The sequence below is a fragment of the Hyaena hyaena genome, unplaced genomic scaffold (assembly GCF_003009895.1).
Source record: "Hyaena hyaena isolate Hyena2069 unplaced genomic scaffold, ASM300989v1 scaffold_108, whole genome shotgun sequence".
In the NCBI taxonomy this organism is placed as follows: Eukaryota; Metazoa; Chordata; class Mammalia; order Carnivora; family Hyaenidae; genus Hyaena; species Hyaena hyaena.
In genome coordinates, this window is record NW_024080741.1 from 2,707,604 (window position 1) to 2,728,531 (window position 20,928).

At 53.7% G+C, this 20,928-nt stretch overlaps 1 protein-coding gene across 3 annotated transcripts in view; it reads left to right on the forward strand.

Annotated features, from left to right (window-relative positions):
* The window catches only part of TEAD4 (TEA domain transcription factor 4), a 66,045-nt gene that overhangs the window by 38,059 nt on the left and 7,058 nt on the right, over nt 1–20,928 (forward strand). Inside the window, exons 3-9 of one of the 3 annotated variants that reach the window (XM_039236332.1) lie at nt 1,827–1,891; nt 2,366–2,428; nt 6,093–6,221; nt 7,276–7,319; nt 7,807–7,862; nt 10,188–10,327; nt 11,381–11,554. In XM_039236332.1, coding sequence (XP_039092263.1) covers nt 1,827–1,891; nt 2,366–2,428; nt 6,093–6,221; nt 7,276–7,319; nt 7,807–7,862; nt 10,188–10,327; nt 11,381–11,554 — 671 coding nt within the window. The remainder of the gene's footprint in view (nt 1–1,826; nt 1,892–2,365; nt 2,429–6,092; nt 6,222–7,275; nt 7,320–7,806; nt 7,863–10,187; nt 10,328–11,380; nt 11,555–20,928) is intronic. The other 2 variants (XM_039236334.1, XM_039236333.1) reach the window with 2 other exon arrangements.

The following is a 20,928-nucleotide window of genomic DNA, read 5'->3' on the forward strand; positions in this document are numbered from 1 at the left end:
TCCAGCACTGCAGTCAACCCCCTAGCTCTCCGGAACCTTCTCTCTCCCCTGGCTCTTCTTGCCCCCAGGCTGGTCTCTGAACTATAAAACTCACACAGGCCTGTTCATTTTACAGGAAAGGAAACTGAGCCACAGAATGCTCTCACCGAGCCAAAGTTAAGGTCTGTTTCCCAAGTCTATAAAAATTTGGTTGGAATAATCTTGAGGAAATACCTTAAAAGGGCCTGTCTGAAGAAGAGAAGCCTGGGTGGAGGTCCATGGAGGAATGCAGTCCCATTGGCCACGGTCCCACAGCTCGTTTGTGGAGCTGCTGGGCTAGCACCTGGCTCCCCAAAGCCCAGTTCTGTGACCCGTGAATAGTCACCGCTGGTGATGACTTAGACTCTCTGGCAAGTGATAAAGGCATTTCATAGCTGCCACATGAGTGTCTCAAGTTAGACACGGGGCAGGACTGTTGGACTTTATTCGGACATTCGTTTAAAGGAGCCTTTGGAATACCTCTCCCTGGAGAACTTTGAGAAGAGACATCTCACTGGATCCCTGCTTTAGGTGCACACCAGCCGGCAGGTGGTATCCTCAGGGTCTGATCCTCCCTCCCTCTTTCCCTGACACAGACAGCCCAGTGCTCCCCGGCCAGACAGTCTTTCTGGCAGACGAGACCTCTTCAGGGTGGCCTCTTAGTTCAGCGCTGGCAGTGGAGAAAGGTCAGCTGGGGGGCCAGCTTGGCCTTGGCTGTGCTCTCTGCTTACAGCAGGGTGGCGGACAGCCTTCTCATCACCCCGCCCCCACCCCTGCACCAGCACCCTCCTTACTCACAGCCACAGCCATCCAGGCTCAGCAAGGGCCAGCAGGACAGGGCAGGCTGTGCCCTCTGGCCCCAGAGCTGCACCAGGGAGATGCAGCTCCTGCTGAAATCCCCTTCCCCTCCCTCTCCCCAGCCCCATGCCCTTCTTCATGGTTTAATCCTACCCAGTGGTCAAGGTCCAGCTGGAGGCTCAGCTGACCACCCAGCCTGAACTGACCCCTTGTGCTCTGAACATACTGTGTGTCCCCTGCCTGTGGCATGCACTGGAGTTACAGCATGGGCACACATCTCTCCTCAACTGGGTGATAGTTTCTTTGAAAACAGAACCTCTTTTCAGAGTTGCATTTATGACAGTAGAGGACACGGGTGACTCCTTACAGTTTTCCAGGGTCCCTCAGATGCAGCTTCAGCCTCCAGCAGGGTGGGCCCCTGGCTCACATCTCTAGCTCCTGGCCTAGTCAGAGCCACGGAGCTGGAGATGTGGTCTGCCTGGGTTTTCTTTATTTGAGTCAAGCACCTCAGGCCTCCTCTCTGGGGACGCTCAGTGTCTCAGCACTTATGTCCTCCATCCCCACTGCTGCTCCCAGACAAGACAAGGTATCCTGTAAGGTCCTGCTCCTGGGGAGGTGGTGGAAGCCACGGGGACTGAATGGAGGATGGCCAAGGGCCACATGCTTCCCTGCAGCCTCTCAAGTGTGCAGAAGGCCCCAGGAGGAGGCAGGACTGTCAGCCTGCTGTGGAGTGAAGGGGAGGAGGGCTGAGAGGGCTCCCCGAATTTGTGTGGGGCCCACAGCCCTGTTAGCTGCTTGCTCTCAGGTTACCAGTCTCCCAGCAAAGCCTCAGCTTCCTCCTGCTGCTGGGAGATCCGCGGGACCCAAGGAAGACAGGAGGGAGCCTGCAGAGTCCTCACCCCGAGTACCTACTCAGGGTGGACAGAAGATGAGGGAAGGGATCCCCCAGGTCCTCCCCTGTGCCTGCCTTTTGTCCTTCTTCCGCTGAGAGGCTCTTGGTGTCTTTGTAGGTCGGAACGAGCTGATTGCCCGCTACATCAAGCTCCGGACAGGGAAGACCCGCACCAGGAAGCAGGTGGGCCCTGGAAGATGAGTGTGGGTCCCAGGGGCAGGTGCCCCAGTCCCAGCCTGGTCCCGTGGTGGGCCAGGGCCTGTGAAGGCCCCCGTGTGGGTTCCCGGTGGGGCTGGTTCAGAGGGGTTGTGTCTTTTTGGTATACCACAGACAGTTCATTTTCCCTGCGGTTCCTGCTGCCATCAACTGGGAGGAAGTCCCTCACCTTACGGAGGAGTCAGCAGCCCCCTCCCCTCTCCAGGACCCCAGAAGAACAGAGAGCAGAGTGCTGGCAGTACCCTTATATTTATTGCCAGACTCTGGGTTAGCTGGATATGCCAGGACTGAAGGCCCAGCATTGACTGGCCCTTTCATTCATTCGTTCCACAGATGTGGATTGAGGTTGGGTGGGGGTGGGTAGCTGAGGGTCAGGGAGCTAGAATGGGGAGCACAGGTCTTCTGGGAGGTAGGGACAAGAGCCTTCTCTTCCTGCTGCAGGTCTCCAGCCACATCCAGGTGCTGGCTCGTCGCAAAGCCCGCGAGATCCAGGCCAAGCTAAAGGTAAGGCAAGCAGCAGCAGTGGGAAGGAGGACCTAGGGCATGGGTGGGGCTAGCTTCCTAGGAGTTGGGGCCCCTTTTCCAGCAGGAAAAGCCTTCTCTTGGGTTCAGGGGAAGACTTTTGTGTGTAAAGCCAGCATGCTTGTCAGTGTTGAGAAGACAGATTCAGCCTATAACCCTGCTCCTGTCTATTCAGGGACTGACACTTGACCTCAGAGCTGTGTGTGAGTGTGTGTGTGTGTGTGTGTGTGTGTGAGAGAGAGAGAGAGAGAGAGAGAGAGAGAGAGACACCGACCACCAGGCCCTACAGCACCCCCCCTCCCTGGGCAGAATACTTTCCAGATCACAGTTGGATTGCCCTCCATACTGCATTCCTTGAGGATATCCTTGGGCCACAGGCCCCTTAGTGCCATCCTCTGAGCCTGCAGGCCGGTCAGGGTGGGAGGCACTGCTGTGGGCGGAGGCGGAGGGGGTAGCTCTTACTGCGGGAGCTGGCGGATTTCCTTCCTGCTCTCTGCTCTCTGAGATGGGCAGTCCTCTCCCCTCCCTGGACCAGCCCCACCTTACAGGCCCGTGACCCAACAGGTGACTGCTGACAAGACTCAGGCCCCCTGGTCTCTGGAGCCAGAGGGCCCCTTTGGCGAATGCCAAGAGGGAATGAGCTCCCACCACAGACGTGTTCATAGCAGAGTTTGCACAGCTACTTGGCAGGAAGAGCTGACATTTGAGGGAATCAGACTGAGACCAGCAGCTAACATACTTTTTTTTTAAACAGCCAGCACCGCCCCCCCTTCCTCCTAAACAAAATATCATACCAGTATGTTATCAAAGGGGCTACTCTAGTCAAAGCTAGGTTGGTGGGGAATAGGCCAGAGATCCCCTGCTCCCATTTGCCTCTGATGCTTCATGGCTCTTGAACCCCAAAGTAGCTCAGAACCCAAGTAAAAACTCCTGGATTAGATGAGCTTCAAGGTCCTGTGTAGCTCCAGTTGTCCATGATTCTGACATTGGAGGCTCCAAATGAGTGGTGGGAACTCCCAGGAAGCCACACCCCACTGCCCACTCAGTCCAGCTGTCCCCCACCCCCACAGCTGCAGCCCAGCACCTCGCTCCTTTGTCCCCGGGACAGCTGGCTGGGCCTCAGCTGTCACTCCCTCCCTCTCAAGCCAGCACACATACCCCCAGAGACCCTTGGGTCCTGGAGTCCAGTTTGCTCCTCACTTTCCCTCTCTGGTCTGCCTGGGACCCTGCAGGGGGCCAGAAAGGAAAAAAGACTTTTACTGTATTCTGTTTATGGCCATTGCGGGAAGCTTTTAATTCCCTTGGGGACCATCAGTATGGCCGCATTTGCTTCAAGGAATTGCACCTACCTTTGTCCACACGCTGTAACTTGGAGGCCAAGAAGAGCTCCTTAAATAAATGCAAATCTTTATACGTTTTTTTGGGGGAGATTGGTTTGAGGATTTTGTCATATTCTCAAAGGGATCTGAGACGCAACATAATTTGGCTCCCTGGTGGACAGACTTGTATTAGGTGGAAATCCTCCAGGACTCGGGATGTTGTCTAGCAAGCTCTGCCCTTCTGTCTTGTGAGCTTGGCTGAGTCACTGACCTTCCTCAAGCTCCATTTGGTTTAAAATATAAAATGACAGAGTCAAGCAAGTTGACGTCTCAGGTCCTCTCCAGCCCCAAAATTCAGTGACTCCCTGGCCTTATAGCCTGGTCATTGATGTCACTCACCATTATGTCCTTCCTACTTCCCCTTGATTCCTGTCCCACCCTAGCGAGGACGTGGTTTCCTGAGTCCCAGTTATTTGTTTAGATCAGCTCTCCGGGAAGGGACGTAAGTGGCCGACATTGAGTGGATGGAGCTCTCTGGTTTCATAATGTAGTTGTTAACCAAGGAGGGTACGGCCTACTGCATCACATGTGTCCTCCTGGAGGAGGAGGCCTGGGCCAGCTGGCCTGGGCGTGTTTGGCTTCTTCCTCCTGAACAGTGCAAGCATCCTTGGGAAGAGGCCACCTTAATGCTGACTAGCTCCCTCTTCGGTTGTCAGGGAGCCTCTGAGAGCAAGGCCCAGATTTGACCCCAAAGGACAGTGGTTTGGGGATGAGCCATCCACTTAGAAGGGTTTCCTGTGCATTCTGTGGTGTGTGCTGGGTGCTGGCAAATGTCAGTGTCCACCCTCCTCACCCCCTGTCCCCCATACCCTGTCCCCCGTCCCCTACCCCAGGCCTGCAGCGGCCCGGAGGTGAATTGATATGCCAACCGGGGCCAAACTCTCAGGCCAGCCATCACCACCGTGAGCACACTAGTCACATAAGTTCTCTGAGCCTTGGTTTCTTCATCTTAAAATGGGGATCATACTGGTCCTGCCAGCCTCACGGGAGTGGTGTGCTGTTCAGAGTCCACGTGTGGGTCATCTTGTGCCGAGTGAGTGCAGATGGGCCTGGAAAGGCCGAGTGGAGGGGCCTCTGGAATCCTGACTCCCCAGTCACGAGGTGCCGGGATGCTAGGGGACCATCGAGGTGCTGCCCACCTCATAGGGCTCCGGTGGGGATCGAGTGAAACCGTCCTGGAGCGGCGCCTGTAGGCTGCAGGGACCTTCATCACTTCGCGGTTAGTTGTGACTCAGGACAGATCTGGGTCTACCAACTTCATTACCACATAACGGCCTGTTTATTTTCCCCATTTAAAAATATTCATCGTAAAGATAGAATTTCTAATCTGAGCTCCTGAGTTGACATAATCCAGTCTTTTGGCCTCAATTAAGCTACACACACCGAATAATACTTGCTATTCTGGTCTATAAACGTGGTCTTATTTTGGCCAAAAACACAGTTCCCATTAGGCTTTTTGAAATACAGAAATCTGAGTACAGAGATAATGGAAATACGGTCTCATTTTTCAAGACCTGTGGGATTAGGGTACTCAGGATGAGAACTACTGGTTTACACACACATAAAAGTTGCTATTACTATCATTATCATCACCACTGTCATTAAGTACCTATCTGTTCCTCACATATGCTTCCCTGAGTACTTACTTGTTCAGAGCCTGTGCATGGTGAACCCCTTTTTGGGGTCTTTGGACCCATGGAAGGCGAATAGCCTGTATTTACATCCTGACATGTAAAAGGTTGGGGGGTACCTCTTGTGTCCACAGTGCAAGGGAAGACCCCGGGGCAGGCCTGAGACAGGTGGGGCCACAAGAGACAGTCTTTGTGACCAAGGATGACCCCTCCTGTCCATTCGAGGAGGGCCCGACATATTTATGTATCATCTCCTGTGAGCCAGGGACCATGCCAGCCACCAGTGGTGTGGAGGCGAGCAAGGACTAGAAAGCTTCTGTTCTCAGAGTATGCCCGTGGCAACACCGCCTGGCAGATGGTCTCCGAAAGGCCCTTTCAGCTCTAATAAAATAGGCTGGACAGGTATTTTGCCCCTTTGACGGATGAGGAAACTGGTCAGAGAAACCAAGTGACCGGCACTTAGTCACAGAGTTAATAGCATTGCAGGGGCGTGAGCCTGGTTCCCCAGGGCCTCGTCCAGGGCTCTGGGCACCGGCGGTGGGACAGCTTCCCTGAGCACACGCCTGGACCCGCCTGCCCCACCCACGCCTGCCCTAGTGACCACTGCTGAGGCCCTCCCTTCCAATGTCTCCCCAGGACCAGGCAGCTAAGGACAAGGCCCTGCAGAGCATGGCTCCCATGTCGCCCGCCCAGGCCATCTCCGCCACAGCCTTCCACAGTAAAATGGCCCTCGCCCGGGGCCCAGGCCACCCAGCAGTCTCAGGGGTAAGTGGGGCTGCCTGGAGCCAGAGGCCGCACCAGCCCCTCCTCACTCCTCCCCTCCTGAGGAGCCAGAGGCACTGGCCAGGCTGCATTTCTCTCACTTGAGTCCTCCCAGGCTGGGAGAGCCAGGGGGAAGGAGGGACCCAGGGCCCAAGGGCCATGCTGAAGCACAGCTCTGCCGGCACCGGCTCTACCTTCTCGGGGGCCTTGCCCGTGACACAGCAGGCCTTCCACCCGTTAGCTGACCAACCAAGTAGCTCTGCAGAGTTGGCCTGACTGACAGGTGATGGGGCTGACGCCTGAGGCTTCGGTGCAGCACACCCCTGAACAGCCCTCCACTACTCAGCCCCCTCACTGCTCCCCTCCGCACTCTCCCCTCTGTTCCTCAGCACTGTTTTCCTTCCAGTCGGAGAGCTGATGTTCAGGAACAAACTCTTGTTTGGATTTTAAATTCCTTGGCCACGGCCAGCTTGGTCATGCTTTCAGAATGGTCTAGAAAGGCTCCTCCTTTTCAGAGCTTTGTCCTCACAAGGTTTTCTTGGCTGTAGGGTCTACATGGGTCTTCACGATGCACCCGTAGCACTGCCCTAGGCATGTGGGGCAGGGCCTCACCCTGTGCTTGGTGAGCCTCTGGTCCAGCCGTTTTCAAAGTGTGCTCCAGAGACTGCTAGTCCGTCAGAATATTGCACAGATAGGACACAGAGTGATTCTGTGTGTAACGAAGTTTGGGCCGCTTAGAACTGCATAGTTTCTTGACCTCGGACTGTTCAGGCCTTACATGCTGCTCTGCACTGGGGGCCTCTCAGGAAGGAATACAGCTGCCGTGATTCCAAACGTGGCTTTTCTCTCAAGGAGCACCTTGGCAGAGCATGTCTGGAGACCAGAGACTTTGGGACACGGCTCTAACCTAGCCCAGTATAGCAGTGCTGACTCTCTCCTTACCGCCCACTGGGTCCAGGCCCCAGCCCTGCCTTCCAGGTGGGGCCCCTGCTCGGTCCCCCCATGCCACGGCCCTGTTGCATGGGCTATGTTGACTCTGCGCTTTTTGCCTCCTCAGTTTTGGCAAGGAGCTTTGCCGGGCCAAGCCGGAACATCCCACGAGTGAGTATGGCCTGCTATCGGTTGCTCTCTGAACTGAAGTCGAACCTGGCTCCCAGTGTGGGACAGGGCAGCAGTCAGGGGGCAGCCTTTCAGGAGGGGCTTGAGCTTTGGGATTGGGCTCTCCTGCTTTTTAGGCAACAGCTCAGTCTGCATCTGTGGACACCCTGGGGTGGCATTTGCTCCATTCTGTCCAGGGTGAAGCAAGGCCAGGGCTTAGGACCCCAGGGGAGGGAGGCTAGGAAGCGGACCTCAGGCTGGCCTGGGATGGGGGGAATGGGTGAAGGAAGGGCGGATGGGTGGGTTTTTCCCAACAGACAAGCTGCTTCTCTGGGTCATCCATGAAGCTTGAGGGAGGGAGCAGGTGGCCAGAGCCCACCAAGGCCACTGATGGTCAGACCCCTGGGCCGCACAGAGCAGTGGGCGCTGCCGGAGGCTCCCAGGCTGCAGCCTGCCCATGGCTTACACCTCCCCTCTCCTGTCTCCACAGTGTGAAACCTTTCTCTCAACAAACCTACACTGTCCAGCCTTCGCTGCCTCTGCCAGGTGGGTCGGCAGCACCCGGCGCCCGTGTACCTCGCACGCCTGCAGCTCTTGGCTGCCAGGTCCCAGACCCCAGCAGCTGGATGCCTCATGCCCCTCTTAGACGCGGCCCTGGCATGTGCTCGATCTCCTGGCCCCGTGCCCCCATTCCGTGCTCCAACCACGCATGCCTCTGCCCTGCACAAAACTCCCCATGCCTCTCAGGGTGTCTGTCACACTCAGGGCTTCCAGGGGTGCACACAGGTCCCAGGGGTGGTGCTTGCGCCCCAGGGTGGCTGCCCCCCCCCCCGCCCCCCAGCTGTCTTTCTAGGCTGCACGTGTGTCCTGTGCAGCGTGGCTCCTGGGATGGCCTCCCCCTTGGTGATGCTCAGATCCTCTCCTTCAAAATGGGAGGTGTGAAGAGAGCACGGCCTTGTTGCCTGAAGCCGCTTGTTAGAGGGAGCACTCCTGGGCAGGGGCCTGGAGCACAGATGGGGCCCCTCCCTCTCACCGCTCAGGTGACCTGCCCTGTCTTTGCTGCTTTCTCATGGGGTTGCCTCACCTCCTTCCTCTCTGCAGGGCAAGACAGGCTCCTAGCCGTTAACCCCTCTTTGTGGCTCGGGGATTGACTCTGCTGACCTTCTGGCCCGGCTTGTCCTGTTCTGAGAGCAGCCTGGGGTCCTTATTGCTACTTTCTCCCAGCCCGAGGGATCTGCCCTCCTGTGTGCCCCCTCCTCTCCCTGGCCACACTGTCTCGGTCCAGGCCCACCTACTCTTGCCTGGATTACTGCAGCAGCCTCTTAACCTGACACCAGTTTTATCTTGCCTCTCCTCTTTACCCTGCGATTCACCCAGAGAACTTTCTAAAGCGTCAGTCCCACCATGTGCTTCCTAGGTTTAAACTCTAATCCTGGCTCCCTGGTGCCTTCTGGGTACAATCTAAACTCTGTAGTAGGACTTGAGTGGACCTCCTTGGTAACTTAAGCTTTCTCTCCTCTCCCTCCTTTGCTCCAAGCCCCCAGCCCCACCCTGCTTTCTGGGCTGTGGCTCAGGGCTCCCTTTCTCCTGGAAGCTCCTCTACCCTGCCCCCCCAATTTAGGCATCATGAGCGCTCTGCACCCCCATCCGGCGTTTGACACCCTATTGCCAGCATCTGGGGTTAAAGGGCAATGTCTGTGGCTGACTGCTCTGTGTCTCCTGTATGTCCAGTCGTGTCTGGCACACAGTACTTGCTCAATGTCCAGCATGGCCCTCCTCCCACCCCTGTGTTTCTTCTCTCTCCTTCCTTGAATGCTCCTGAGTTACCCTCCTCAGCACGTGGGGCCTCCCAGCCTGGAAAGCTGACGTCTGGAGTCCTGCCTCACTGCTCACTGCTTTCTCACTTCCCGTCTGTCTCCAGTCCCAGGATGTGCCTCCTCTCCCTTACTCTGTCCTCACTACACTGCTTTCACTCAGGCCTTCTTTGTTTTTCTACTGGGAAAACAGCCCTGGGACTGAGCCTCTGAGTGCTCACCCTTGCCATCCTTCCCTCATGTTGAGTAGGAGCTTTCAGAAATGCGGGTGTGATCAGTTCCCTGCCCTCCCGAAAATCCTCTGTCCCTCCCAGACTCTCAGGCTAAAAATTCATGCTGCTTAGCCTAGCGCCCCCTCCCCGCCCATCTCTTGTCTCCATTTCCTGCCCCAGCACAGACCCACCCACTCTCGGGTTCCACTGAGGAACCAGCTTCCAAACTCACTGAGCTGCTCACACCCCTCGTTTGCCTCTGCGTGTCTCTGCTTGGAGCTCCCTTTCCTTCCTCCCCTCCTGCCTCCTGCTGGTTCCTACTAGTTCCTTCCAGCATCGCCTTCTTGGGAAAAACCTTCCCTGCCCACCCCCAAGTGCATACCTTGTCAATTCTTATCACACTCATGACTTCTGTTATTAGCAAACCTGTAAGGAGTGCCAGGCGCTGTTCTAGGGGCCAGAGAGACTGCAGTGCACACATCCGGAAACTTCTAGTTCTCACGGGGCTTACATCACTGTAGCAGTCAGTGTGTCTGGTTATCTGTGACCAGACCAGAAGCTCCACAATAGGAACGTAGTGGTGCTGCTCAGGAAGCCCTCAGCCCAGCTGGCACCCCCCACCCCCGCCTTGCAGGAGGCATCCATGTTTCCTTGAGGACAGTTCTTTATGAGGGGCCTGACTCCTCCCGGGCCAGGCACTCCCCTCCACCACCCCTGCTGGGAGGCCTACTTAGGAGGGGCAGGAGATGGTTCCTAGCCAGCACAGGATCCCACCCCTGGGCCTGGGATCCTGGCAGAGGCCAAGGTGTGGACCCATCCCCATGTGCCTCTCCCACTGCGTGCAGGGTTTGAGTCTCCTGCAGGACCCGCCCCGTCGCCCTCAGCGCCCCCAGCACCCCCGTGGCAGGGCCGCAGTGTGGCCAGCTCCAAGCTCTGGATGTTGGAGTTCTCTGCCTTCCTGGAACAGCAGCAGGACCCCGACACGGTAGGTCCCGGCCTGGGTCTGGCTGGCTCTCCCACCCTCTCCCTACAGCTCTTTGCCCGCCCGCCTCTGGCTCGCTGCCCTGGCCCTCCGCCCCATCCCACCTCTGGGTTTCGCTTAGACGTCCTGGTGCTTCCCAGTCTCCCCTTCCACTGCCCCCCCTTTCCTTCATCTGCCCTCCCTCTTCTCTCCTCACTCCACCTCCCTCTTCCCCTGGTACGGGTGATGCTCCCAGCCCAAAGCCGGCCCCTGGTTTCTTTGTTTATCCAGGTTCTCCTGGGCTCTCCCCCTGCAGCTCCCTCTCCAACCTGTACTCTTCCCTGCATGCTCTCTGCCCTCCCACCCAGCACCCCTCCCCATCCTTTCCCTTGTGACTCTGAGGAGCCTCCTGTGTCTGACCCATATCTTTGGGACAGTAGCAGAGAGAGGAGCTCCACCCCCACCCCTGTCCCCTTCAGTGTCCCGTGTCCCAGATGACCAGTGTCACCTGCAAAGGTCAGAGGAGGAGGCTGGGCTGACCAGGTGCCGGAGCCCAGGGGACTTCACAGATCATTTCACACTGACGTTTTCAAACTTGTGTTTTCAGCGGAGCCACACATTAATCACTGGTACTCAGAAGCCCAGTATGTACAGCAAAAGTAGAATTCAGGTGTAGCCAGGTGCCTGTAAGGGGTACAGGGGCGGCCCAGCCCCCATTTATAGGGTGGAGCACAGCTTGAAACCAGCTTACCGAGGTCAGTGGTCTGACATCACAGATGAGATAACAGAGGCCCAAAGATAGAAAATGACTCGCGACATAACCAGGGCAAGAATGATACACATAACTGCAATTCACTGAGTACTTACTAGGTTGTAGGCACAGCATCAGACACTTTATACCCGTGAACTTTGCTTTACATTCAATCCTTTTGCCGTCTCCATTTTACTAGTTGGGAAACTGAGGCCCAGAGAAGTGAAGTCCCGTGCTCTAGGTCGCGTGGCTGTGATCCGAGCTCTGGTCTGTCTGTCTGTCTGCCACCTTCCACCTGTCCCTCAAACCAGCTGTTCTCTCCGCAGTACAACAAGCACCTGTTTGTGCACATTGGCCAGTCAAGCCCAAGCTACAGTGACCCCTACCTCGAAGCCGTGGACATCCGCCAGATCTATGACAAATTCCCAGAGAAAAAGGGGGGACTGAAGGAGCTCTTTGAACGGGGACCTTCCAATGCCTTTTTTCTTGTGAAATTCTGGGTAAGCCCTTTGATAAAGTCTTCCTTCCAGTCCCTAGTACGTGGATGATAATGAGGGGAAAGGAGGAAGAGTGGGCATAAATAAGGTGCCCTTTCCATGGGTGCACACCTGAAGCAGGCAGGGCCAGTGCAGAACGGGGAAGCAAGCACAGAGCGGCCACATGGCGGCGGGAAGGCCAGGAGCCCGCCAATGGTGCCGGAGAGCCGCGCTGGCACAATCAGGCCCTCCTCTGAGAGGTGGCCATGGCAGCCCGGTCTGGCCCGGAAGTGCAGCCTCTAGGGGGCTGTAGTGCTGCAAAAAGACCTCAGGAGGCACTGAAGAGGGGGGGATAGGCAAAGAGCGCACGAGGAATGTTTGCGAACTCCTGAGCAGGCTTCAGGGCTGGGCAGGGCTTGGAGGAGCAGCCCTGGGATGCAGATGGGTCACCCCAGGAGGACACCTCCCCAGCTTGTCAACCAGCTGAGCCCATAGGCTTCACCTCTGCCACCTTCCCTGCCTCACCCCTGGCTGGAGGCTGTGTGGGGAAAGCCTCTTGCTTTTGAAACATCTCCTCTAAGACCAGGTGTAGTACCTGGCCTGGTTGCTGACCTTCCAGGGCCCCCGTACGCACAGAGAAGGGGGGCAGGGAAGAGAGTCAGACAAGTGCACACTAAGCCAGCAGTGAGGACGTGCAGAAGTCCCTCGGGCATGCTGATTGGAGCCTTTGACCAGTTTCAGAGTATTTTACGGGTATTTCCAGGTGGCTTAAGGGCCACTGGCTAGGAACCTCCAGCCTGCCTGTCCTCCGTAATCAAACTCCTGGGCCTGGCTATCTCCAGAAGAGACAGTGCTGGAACTGAAACTTGGGGTCCCCGAGCTTTAGGGTGCTTGCGTTTTACACGCTGCAGGCTTGCTGTATGAGCAGGATGGAAATTGGACCTGGGCCTTTAGGGGTGGGCCAGATCTATCAGGATCTGAGCCTGGAAGGGGCTGGCGCAGCCTGGGAGAACCATAAGGAAGTGGGCTCCAGAGAGGAGATCGTGGGTACAGGTGTGTGAGAGGGAATAATAGAAAATAAGACTGGAAAGGGGAGATGGATCCTGAAGGCCTTGATCATACAAGGTCTGCGTTTTAATCTATCTTGGGATAAAAAATAGGTTACATTTTCTTTTACTTTAAGTTATTAAATCAGTGAATATTAGTAATTATATTATTAATTAGTACTAAAGGCTTATAATTAAAAGCATCAGATTTTTGTCCAATTCTTTCCCAGCCCCAATCCCAATCCCCAGAGGCAATTGATGTAAATTTTCGCTTGTTTATTCTAGGTTTTATCTTCTTAGTTCAAAGTCCTACCCTTATATTGCTCTACCTTGATATCACAACTAAGACATTTTGTATTTATTCCAGTACTGTGGAAAAACATTAGCGATGTTATATCGCTTCACCTCAATACTATCATGTCCAGTAAGTTGTATAATTTAATAAAAGCAATAAAATGTTTACGTTTTTTGGCCATGCAGAATGACTGCCAGAGAGCCAAGAATAATGCTTATGATGTAATTGTGTTATGATCACATTTCATTTCTTGTACAACTTTCTTGGGTTTTCTTACAAATAATGGCTTTCTTACTTGCATATTTCTAAATAAATCTATTATTAAAATTTTATAAATTGGTCCATCATAACCATCATATAAATTTTTTTTTAAAGTTTTCCCGTGAATGCTCAAACCTATCAGATCATTCATCAGTTTACCTTTTCTCCTGGAGATTTTCCTCCCAGATGCCTCTGTTCTGCTCCAGTCTGAACTGGTTATTCTCTAGCCCTAGACTGCTTCCACTTTTCTCCTGTATTGAATCTATGGTTTTCTAGATCTCATTTTTCTCTCCATTTGGTGTCCCTGCTTATTTTGCTAGAAAACATTCTCTAGTACCTCCCTAAGAAAAAATGTGTGATAGATAAATGTTCTAAGTCTTTGCCTGTTTGAATGCCTGTTTTTGTACCAGATGGATAGTTTGACTGGGGATAGAAGCTAGGTCATAAGTCATTTCCCCAGAAATGATTTGCAATAATCATTTTTCAATACATGGCTCCATTGTCTTCAAACACTAGTAGTCTCGTTGTATTCTACTTCTCCAGCCTTTGTTTTGTCACTTGGGTTTTGGTTTTGTTTTGTTTTGTTTTCCTTTTTCTTTTTTATCTCTGAAAAATTTGCATTTTCTTTTCTGCCTCTTTTGTTCTTAAGTTTCCATTAATGAACTTTGGGAAAAAATTAGAAAGTAAAAAATTAGAAAGTAAAAATTTTCTAATTTTTAAGCCAGGTGCTTTCAATTGTGAGATTAGTATTTCTCTATTTGGGGAAATTTACTTATATTGTTTCTTTCCCTCCATTTGCTCTACGTTCTTTACCAAGAACCCCTATTAGTCTAATGTTGGATATCTTGGACCTCCCATCTATGATTTTTACAATTTCTTTGTTGATTTTCTAACTCATTTTCTTGGAGATTTTCTTAACTTTATCTTCTAATTCTTCCAAATTAGTTAAGAGTGTATCTGAGTGTATATTTCATAAAAACCAAAGTAACCATGGCATAAAGATGTAGTTTATTTTTCTTTCATGTAAACTAAGTCTGGAGGTAGACTGTCCAGGCTGGTCCAGCAGCTCCTTGAACTCACTGGGGACCTGTCTTCTTTCCAACTGTCTGCCATACACAGTGCATAGCTTCTGTCCTCAAGATCATGGCTTCTGGAGTTCCAGCCATGATATTTATTCTCCAGTTCCAGGCATCAGGAAAGAAGAAGCCAACTGAGTTCCCTCTATGGAGCCTTCTTGGAAGTCCCACACAACACCTAATTATGTTGTATGGTTGCACCTAGCTGCAAAGGAGGCAGGGAAATGTACTCTTTTGGTGGAATAAACTGCCATTCTCAGTAAAATTAGGGTTCTGTGACTGTAGAAGATGGATGGCTCTTTTAGTGGCTAGTGTGTCATAGTTCAGTTGGTGGCATTTTTCTACCTTAGTGGTTCTGAAGATCATGGTGCATTGCACAGTTACTGGTGGATTAGATTAATGAAATAAGGTGGCATTCTCTGCCCCGCCTTCTATCAGATAGTTAACTTTGGCCATGACATTTTTAAGAGTTCCTGCTTGTTCTTTGATTGCATCCTGATCTTGTTTCATGACTATAGTTTTCTCTTCTCTTTCTGGGGATATGAAGTGAGAATCATTTTTTTTTTTTTTTTAAGTTTCTTCTGCTCCTTTCTTTGTTTCCTTTTAATGCCTTTTTCTATCTGTTTTTGATGTCTGTGTTTCAAGTTGGAGGGTTTCCTAAAATGGTCATATTTTTTTGGTCCGTATTTTTTAATAGCTTTCTTGCAATATAATTCACCTGCCGTACAATTCACTGACTTAAAATGTATAGTTTAGTGTTTTTTTAGTATATTCACAGAGTTGTGCAGGTAGTCAATTTTAGAACATTTTCATCACCTCCAGAATAAGCCCCATACCCTTTAGCTATGCTCACTCTCCCAGCTTTAGGCAACCACTGATGCTGTCACTATAGCTTTGACTTTTCTGGACAGTTCATATAAATGGAATCAAACAACATGTGATCCTTTGTGATTGGCTTCTTTCACTTAACGTAATGTTTTCGAGGTTCAGCTGTATTACAGCACAAATCAGTACTTCGTTCCATTTTATGGGTCAATTATACTCCATTGCATGGATATACCAAATCTTGTTCATCTGTTCGTCAGGTGGTAGACTTTTGTGTTGTTTCCAGCTTTTATGAATAGTGCTACTGTGAACTTCATAGCAAGTTGTTTGTGTGGCCATAGGCTTTCATTTCTCTTGGGTAGACATTTAGGTGTGGAATTGTGGAGTCATGTGGCAACTCTTTGCCTTTTTGAGGAACTGCCAGACAGTCTCCAAAAGTGGCTGCACCATCTTACATTCCCACCAGTAGTTGTATGAAGGTCCCAGTTTCTCCAGACCCAGGCTGACAATTGATATTTTCTGTGATTACACTCCTCCTAGTGGGCATGACGTGGGATTCCTTGTGGTTTTGATTTGTGTTTCCCTGTGCTTACTGGTCATTTTTATATCTTCTTTGGAGAAATGTCTTTTGGGTTCCTTTGCCCTTTTTTAAATTGAATTGTCTTCTATTATGGAGTTATGAGCTTATGTATTATACATAGAAGTCCTGTATTAGGTGTGTGGTTTGGAGATTTGTCTCCCAGTCTGTCAGCTCTTTTCACATTCTTGATAGTGTCCTTCGGAGCACAGGGTTTTCATTTTGATGAAGTCTGGTTTGTTCTTTTGTTGTTTATGCCATGCCCATATTTATGGTTATTGGGAGTTTTGTGTGCAAGGTTGGAGTTACCACCTGGTTTTTGTTTTGAGGAAACCAGTAAATGTCAATATGTTTATTAGAACTTTTTCTTCTTGAGGTGGCTCAGCTCTTCCAAAGAAGACTCCTTAGAATTGTGCCTGTGGAAGGGGTATATGTGGTCACTGCATCTGAGGAGTGAGGCAGCCGGGAGGGCTGGGGGTGGGGGGTGGGGGGCGGGGGTGAGCATTTCTTATGCGGGTTTCACTGAATTCTGTCTTCTCTGCCCTGGCCTGTCCAGGGTCCCTGAAGCCTGAAGCCCTCCTGTTTATTTCTGAAGGTGATTATTCCCTGGTCTTTTGCTGAAGGGTGGGAGAAGTGGCCTGGAGGCCTGACCATTCCTCGTACTGCCTTTCAGTCAGTTCCTTGTGTAGAAGCCTGTGCCTCCCCTGCCCCCACTGTCCTGGTCCCTCCAGGCCAGAGTCACCGAGGGCTCCTCTCAGGCATGCCAGCTCACTTCTTAGCTCTAAGCCCTCTGGAGGTGCTTTTAGGTTATCATTGCTTTTGCTTCCTTTGCCCCACAGGGTTCCTTCTGGCACTGGCCAGCCTTTAGTCTTCTTGAGCTTGTTGAACTCTCTTCCCGGTATGGTCTCGTCTCCATGCTGGGTTGAGATGATCTAGAGAGAGAAGGTTCCAGATTGACTAGCAATGACCACCATGGGTGTAGCCGTGGGGGAAGGTAGTGGCACACCTGAGACAGATTTACCATCCTTCCTCTTTAGTAATAAGGAATCATTGAAAGGATTTGAACAGGGTGGGACATGGCCAGAGTTGTCCTGAGTTGGATAAATTAGCCAGCTGTCCAGACTGGAAGCCAGTAGGGTAGGTCAGGCAGGCACATCAGCCTCTTCAGGGCCTCAGCCAGAGAGGCTGGCCTTAGAGTGTGACATGGGAGGTGGTTCTCCCTTTTTTTTTTTTTTTTTTTTTTTTTTAGAGAGAGAGGGCGCAAGTGAGCAAGGGGCAGAGAGAGAGAGAGAGAGAGAGAATCCCACGAGGGGCAGAGAGAGGGAGAAAGAGAAGCGGGGCTCACCCAAAGCACAGCTCATCGGCTCATGCTCATCAATACGGGGCTTGAACTCACAAGCCGTGAGATCATGACCTGAGCCCAAGTCAGATACTTAACCGACTGAGCCACCCAGGGCCCCCCCGTTCTTCCCTTTTTATCAGGAGGGGCTTAGCCCAACTCACTTCCCTTTTTCCTTTCCCTACCCTCCCTTCCAGCCATGACCTGGAAACTGGGGCCAAGAGGCTTTGCCCTGGGGAGTCATCAGCACCGTCACGGTACAGCCAGTGGGCAACTCCCATTTCCTGCAGTGAGTCTAGGAGCCCCTGGCCTTTCCTTTGGTGAAGCCTGTACCCTCCCCCAGGTGCCCAAGCCAGTCCAGGCTTAGCCTTGACTTGGAAGAAGGAGCTGGGCGGGGGGGGGGGGGGGGAGCGATTTGTGGCTCTTTCTCAGCACTGGCCCAGCCACCCTGGGGTTGTCATTTCGCATCAGAAGGAAGGCCCGTTGGGCAGGAGGCATTTATGGGAACAGCACCCCAGAGGAGGGAGATGGAACGTTTGGGGCCTTTGCCCTAGTTCCTGTCTTCTATTAGTAGTAATAGTCTGTATTCTCCTAGCCACCCTCCAGCCGAGGACCATCCCAGCCTCCCAGCTCACAAAGGTGGGGGAGAACTGAGGCGCAGAGTAAGCAGGGGCTTGGCTTTAAGACAGCCAGCCAGGGTGAGCTTCTTTCCTTTGCTCGTTCTCGTGATGCATGCTGGGAGTTGGTGGACCATCACGCCAGGTGCCGTTCATCACCTTACCTCTGTCAGCATGTCCTGTCCTGCCTGCAGCCCCCAAGCCAGATCCGGTTGACAGCCTCACTCCACAGAGGGGAAGCGGAGGCACAGAGAGGTGACATGGCTTGCCGGGGTCACCCAGTTCAGAGTGGCAGCACGAGGGTTCGCACTCAGTGTTTCTCCAGGGTGTGAGCTCGGCACCGTGACACTGAGCTGCCCGACGTTACAGAGTGCCTGGGGTGCCCTCTGGTCAGAGTCCTGTGCTCCCCCTGCTTTCATTAGAGAAGGTTCTGGATTGCCTCAGAAAGGGTCTGCAAGGCCCTGAGGAACAGCAGAGAATGGCAGCGTGGAGCTGGAAGACTTGACTGCGTATCCCATGTAGAGTCGGGCACTTAGGCTTCTTGAGTTTTCTAGACTCCAGACTTCCCTTCCAGAAAATGAAAAGTTGGTCCTGCCAGAGGTGAGAGTGGGCAGGTAGGGAGAAGGCATTAGAGTGTTATTGTCCAACCTGGCTGTGGCCCACATCTCGTCCATCCAGTGTTTTGGGGGAGGTAGGAGGCAGGGACTGATGGGAGAAGGGAAGGGAGGAAATTGATCTGGCAGGTTCCCCGTGTGGCCTCTGCACTGTGCCCGTGGCTGTGCACATGGCCCCTGCTGCGTGGACCTGACATGGGCCTTGTCTTCCAGGAGCTCCCCTTCCAAGTGGGAGAATCCAGAGTAGATTTCAGGGTCAGGGGCAGTAACCAGGATATAGGGGAGCATGGCAGCCACAAGTGGGGCCCTCCCGGTGTGCTGTGAGCGAGCAGGGGGCAGCAGTGGGGCCCAGAGGGGACATAGAGGCTCTTGTCTCTGTTCTGCCTCTTGAGAGCTGTGACCTGAGCAGCCCTTGGCCTCCCTGGGCCGTTCCTCTGGGCAGTTTTGTTCTTGAGGGCCTGCAGGAGGCTGTGTCTCTGAGGCCCCTGACGTGGGAAGGGTCTGCTGGCAGTGAAGGGGGACTGTGTGCCTGCCTTTTCCCTGCCCCTGGTGCTTGCCTGAGCCCCTACAGCCAGGCCCCCTCTGAAGGCCAGATGCTTGTCAGGGTGAGGACGGGTGAAATCAGAGATGGGGGCCTGGCGATAGCCAGGGCACCTTGGCAGCCCTCTGGTCCCGCCTGGGTAGGGAGGGCAGAGCCACCAGGGGAGTACAGATCTGTGATGGGGGAGAAAGAAATGCTCCTGTTTGTTAACCATGAGACTTTGGGTCAGCCCTGGGGTCCTCACAGCCAGCTCTGGAACTCTCTTCCCTCGCGCCCTGGGCCGTCCACTCCCTCCTCTGCTGTGAGCGGCTGTGAGACCAACCACACACAGTTAGGACAGCTGAGCAGACAAGGACACAAAGCCCCTCCCCCAGAGCCGTTCTTCCAGCCTGGCAGTGTTCTGGTCCAGCCCAGGCCTTGACCGTGCTGAGGCGGGGAGGGGTGACCAGGGTCCGCTTGGAGGAGGACTTTGGTCCCCCCAACCCGGCCTCCTGGCCCCCTCCTGGGGAAAGTCGTCGCTGTGCTTGGATGGCGTTGTGGTAGTAGTTCCTAGGCTCACGGCCACCGGGACCAATCCTTCCCAGTGGAGCTGGCATCTGGGTGTAGGCGGAGGGGTTGAGTTGTGAGGCTGCTCTCTGTTGGATGTGACATGCAGGGTCTAGAGCAGGGACTGAGAAGCTGAATCCCTCCCTCCTTCCCCACCACACTTGAGACCAGCAGAGGCCACCTCTGTCCTTGGGGCGGGGGAGAGGGGACTCTTAGACACTGATGGCTGTTAACACCAGTCCGTAAATTGAACGTGCTGGGCAGAGGTGAGCTGAGGCCTTGGAGGGAGGAGAGTACCCCAGACCAGGCCCATCCCAGCCTGCTGCTCCCTCTGGGTCCTGACATTTCTCCTAGGCACATACCAACACATGACAATGAATCTGAGCCCCTCCGGCCCCCACTCCGGGGCTGCGGCTGTCTCAGCTCATATGTCAGTCACCCGATCCCCCACACCTGTCCCAGGCCCCGCCTGGGCTGCCCACCCTCACCACAGCTATGAATAGGGTGGAGGGAGGGGAGCATGGGGGCATGCAGAGGGCAGGAGGGTGAGGGGGGGCAGCCTTCCTCTTAGGCCGAGAAAGATAAGCCACGCTTGTTAGAATAAGGGGGATGTAAGGGTGGACAGGAAGTGCCTGAAGTGTGGCTGTAGGAGGGGGTGGGGTAACTAGGAGAAATGGGGCACTGAGGACAAGATGGGGTGCTGAGGGTGGGTCATCTGTGTCCCCGGCTGCCCCTCCAGGATCTCCAGCATAATCAGGGCAGGTGCTGGGGCAGACTTCAGATGCTCATTGGCAGGATGTTTCTCTCCCACTACCTCCCTCTCTCCCCTCTGTACCACTCAAAACACCATCACACTTATCCTACCTGCTGTCCTACTAGTTTTGAATTCCTTGACAGCAGAGACAGTGTCTCAGCCTCTTTGAGCCCCACTCCCCTGGCCGTGCTGGGCAGGGGCAGGATAAAGTGGGTGACCAAGGGCCAGGTGAGTGGGAGGCGGGGCCGGGTGTGGAGGTCGCAGGGGGAGGTTGGTGAGCGGCAGGGGTGGGAGGGTACGGTGCAGGACTCACCTCTCTCCCTGCTCAGTGCCACCAAAAGGTGAGAGGTTGAAGAGCCACAGGCAGCCTTTGTTGGGAGCACACTTCACACCAGGTATGGTCCACACCCTGGGGGAGCTCAGTCCTTGCTGGCAGGGTGCCTACCATCTGGAAGGGGCCATCCGAACAGCACGAAGGTGATGACGGGCAGGGCACATCCAGGGCACTGCGGGGGTGCTAGACGGCCATGGCCTTTGTGCGCTGGGAGGACCCTGGAGGGACTGGGTCACTCCCGCCCAGCCCTGGTGCACAGCATTCTTTTAGGTGACGTGTGAGTGAATATGTCTTCTCTAGTAGTTATGCAGTTGTTATCACATATATCAGAAGAAAGAGTCCCTGACCGATTTCATCGGTATTATTGCTTAGCATGGAGTTAGGGAATGAGTCGATTTAAGGGAAACCAGTAGGGGCATGGTAGAGCCTCGGGGTAGGTGGTGCACACGTACGCCGTTAATCAGGAGAATCAAGAGGAGGCCGAGGCCGGCAGGGGCTGCAGTCTGAGAGATGCTATCTTGTGCCCTGGCCTTGCCGCTTGGCCGGCACCCGCCCTCCCGTGTTCAGGTGCCC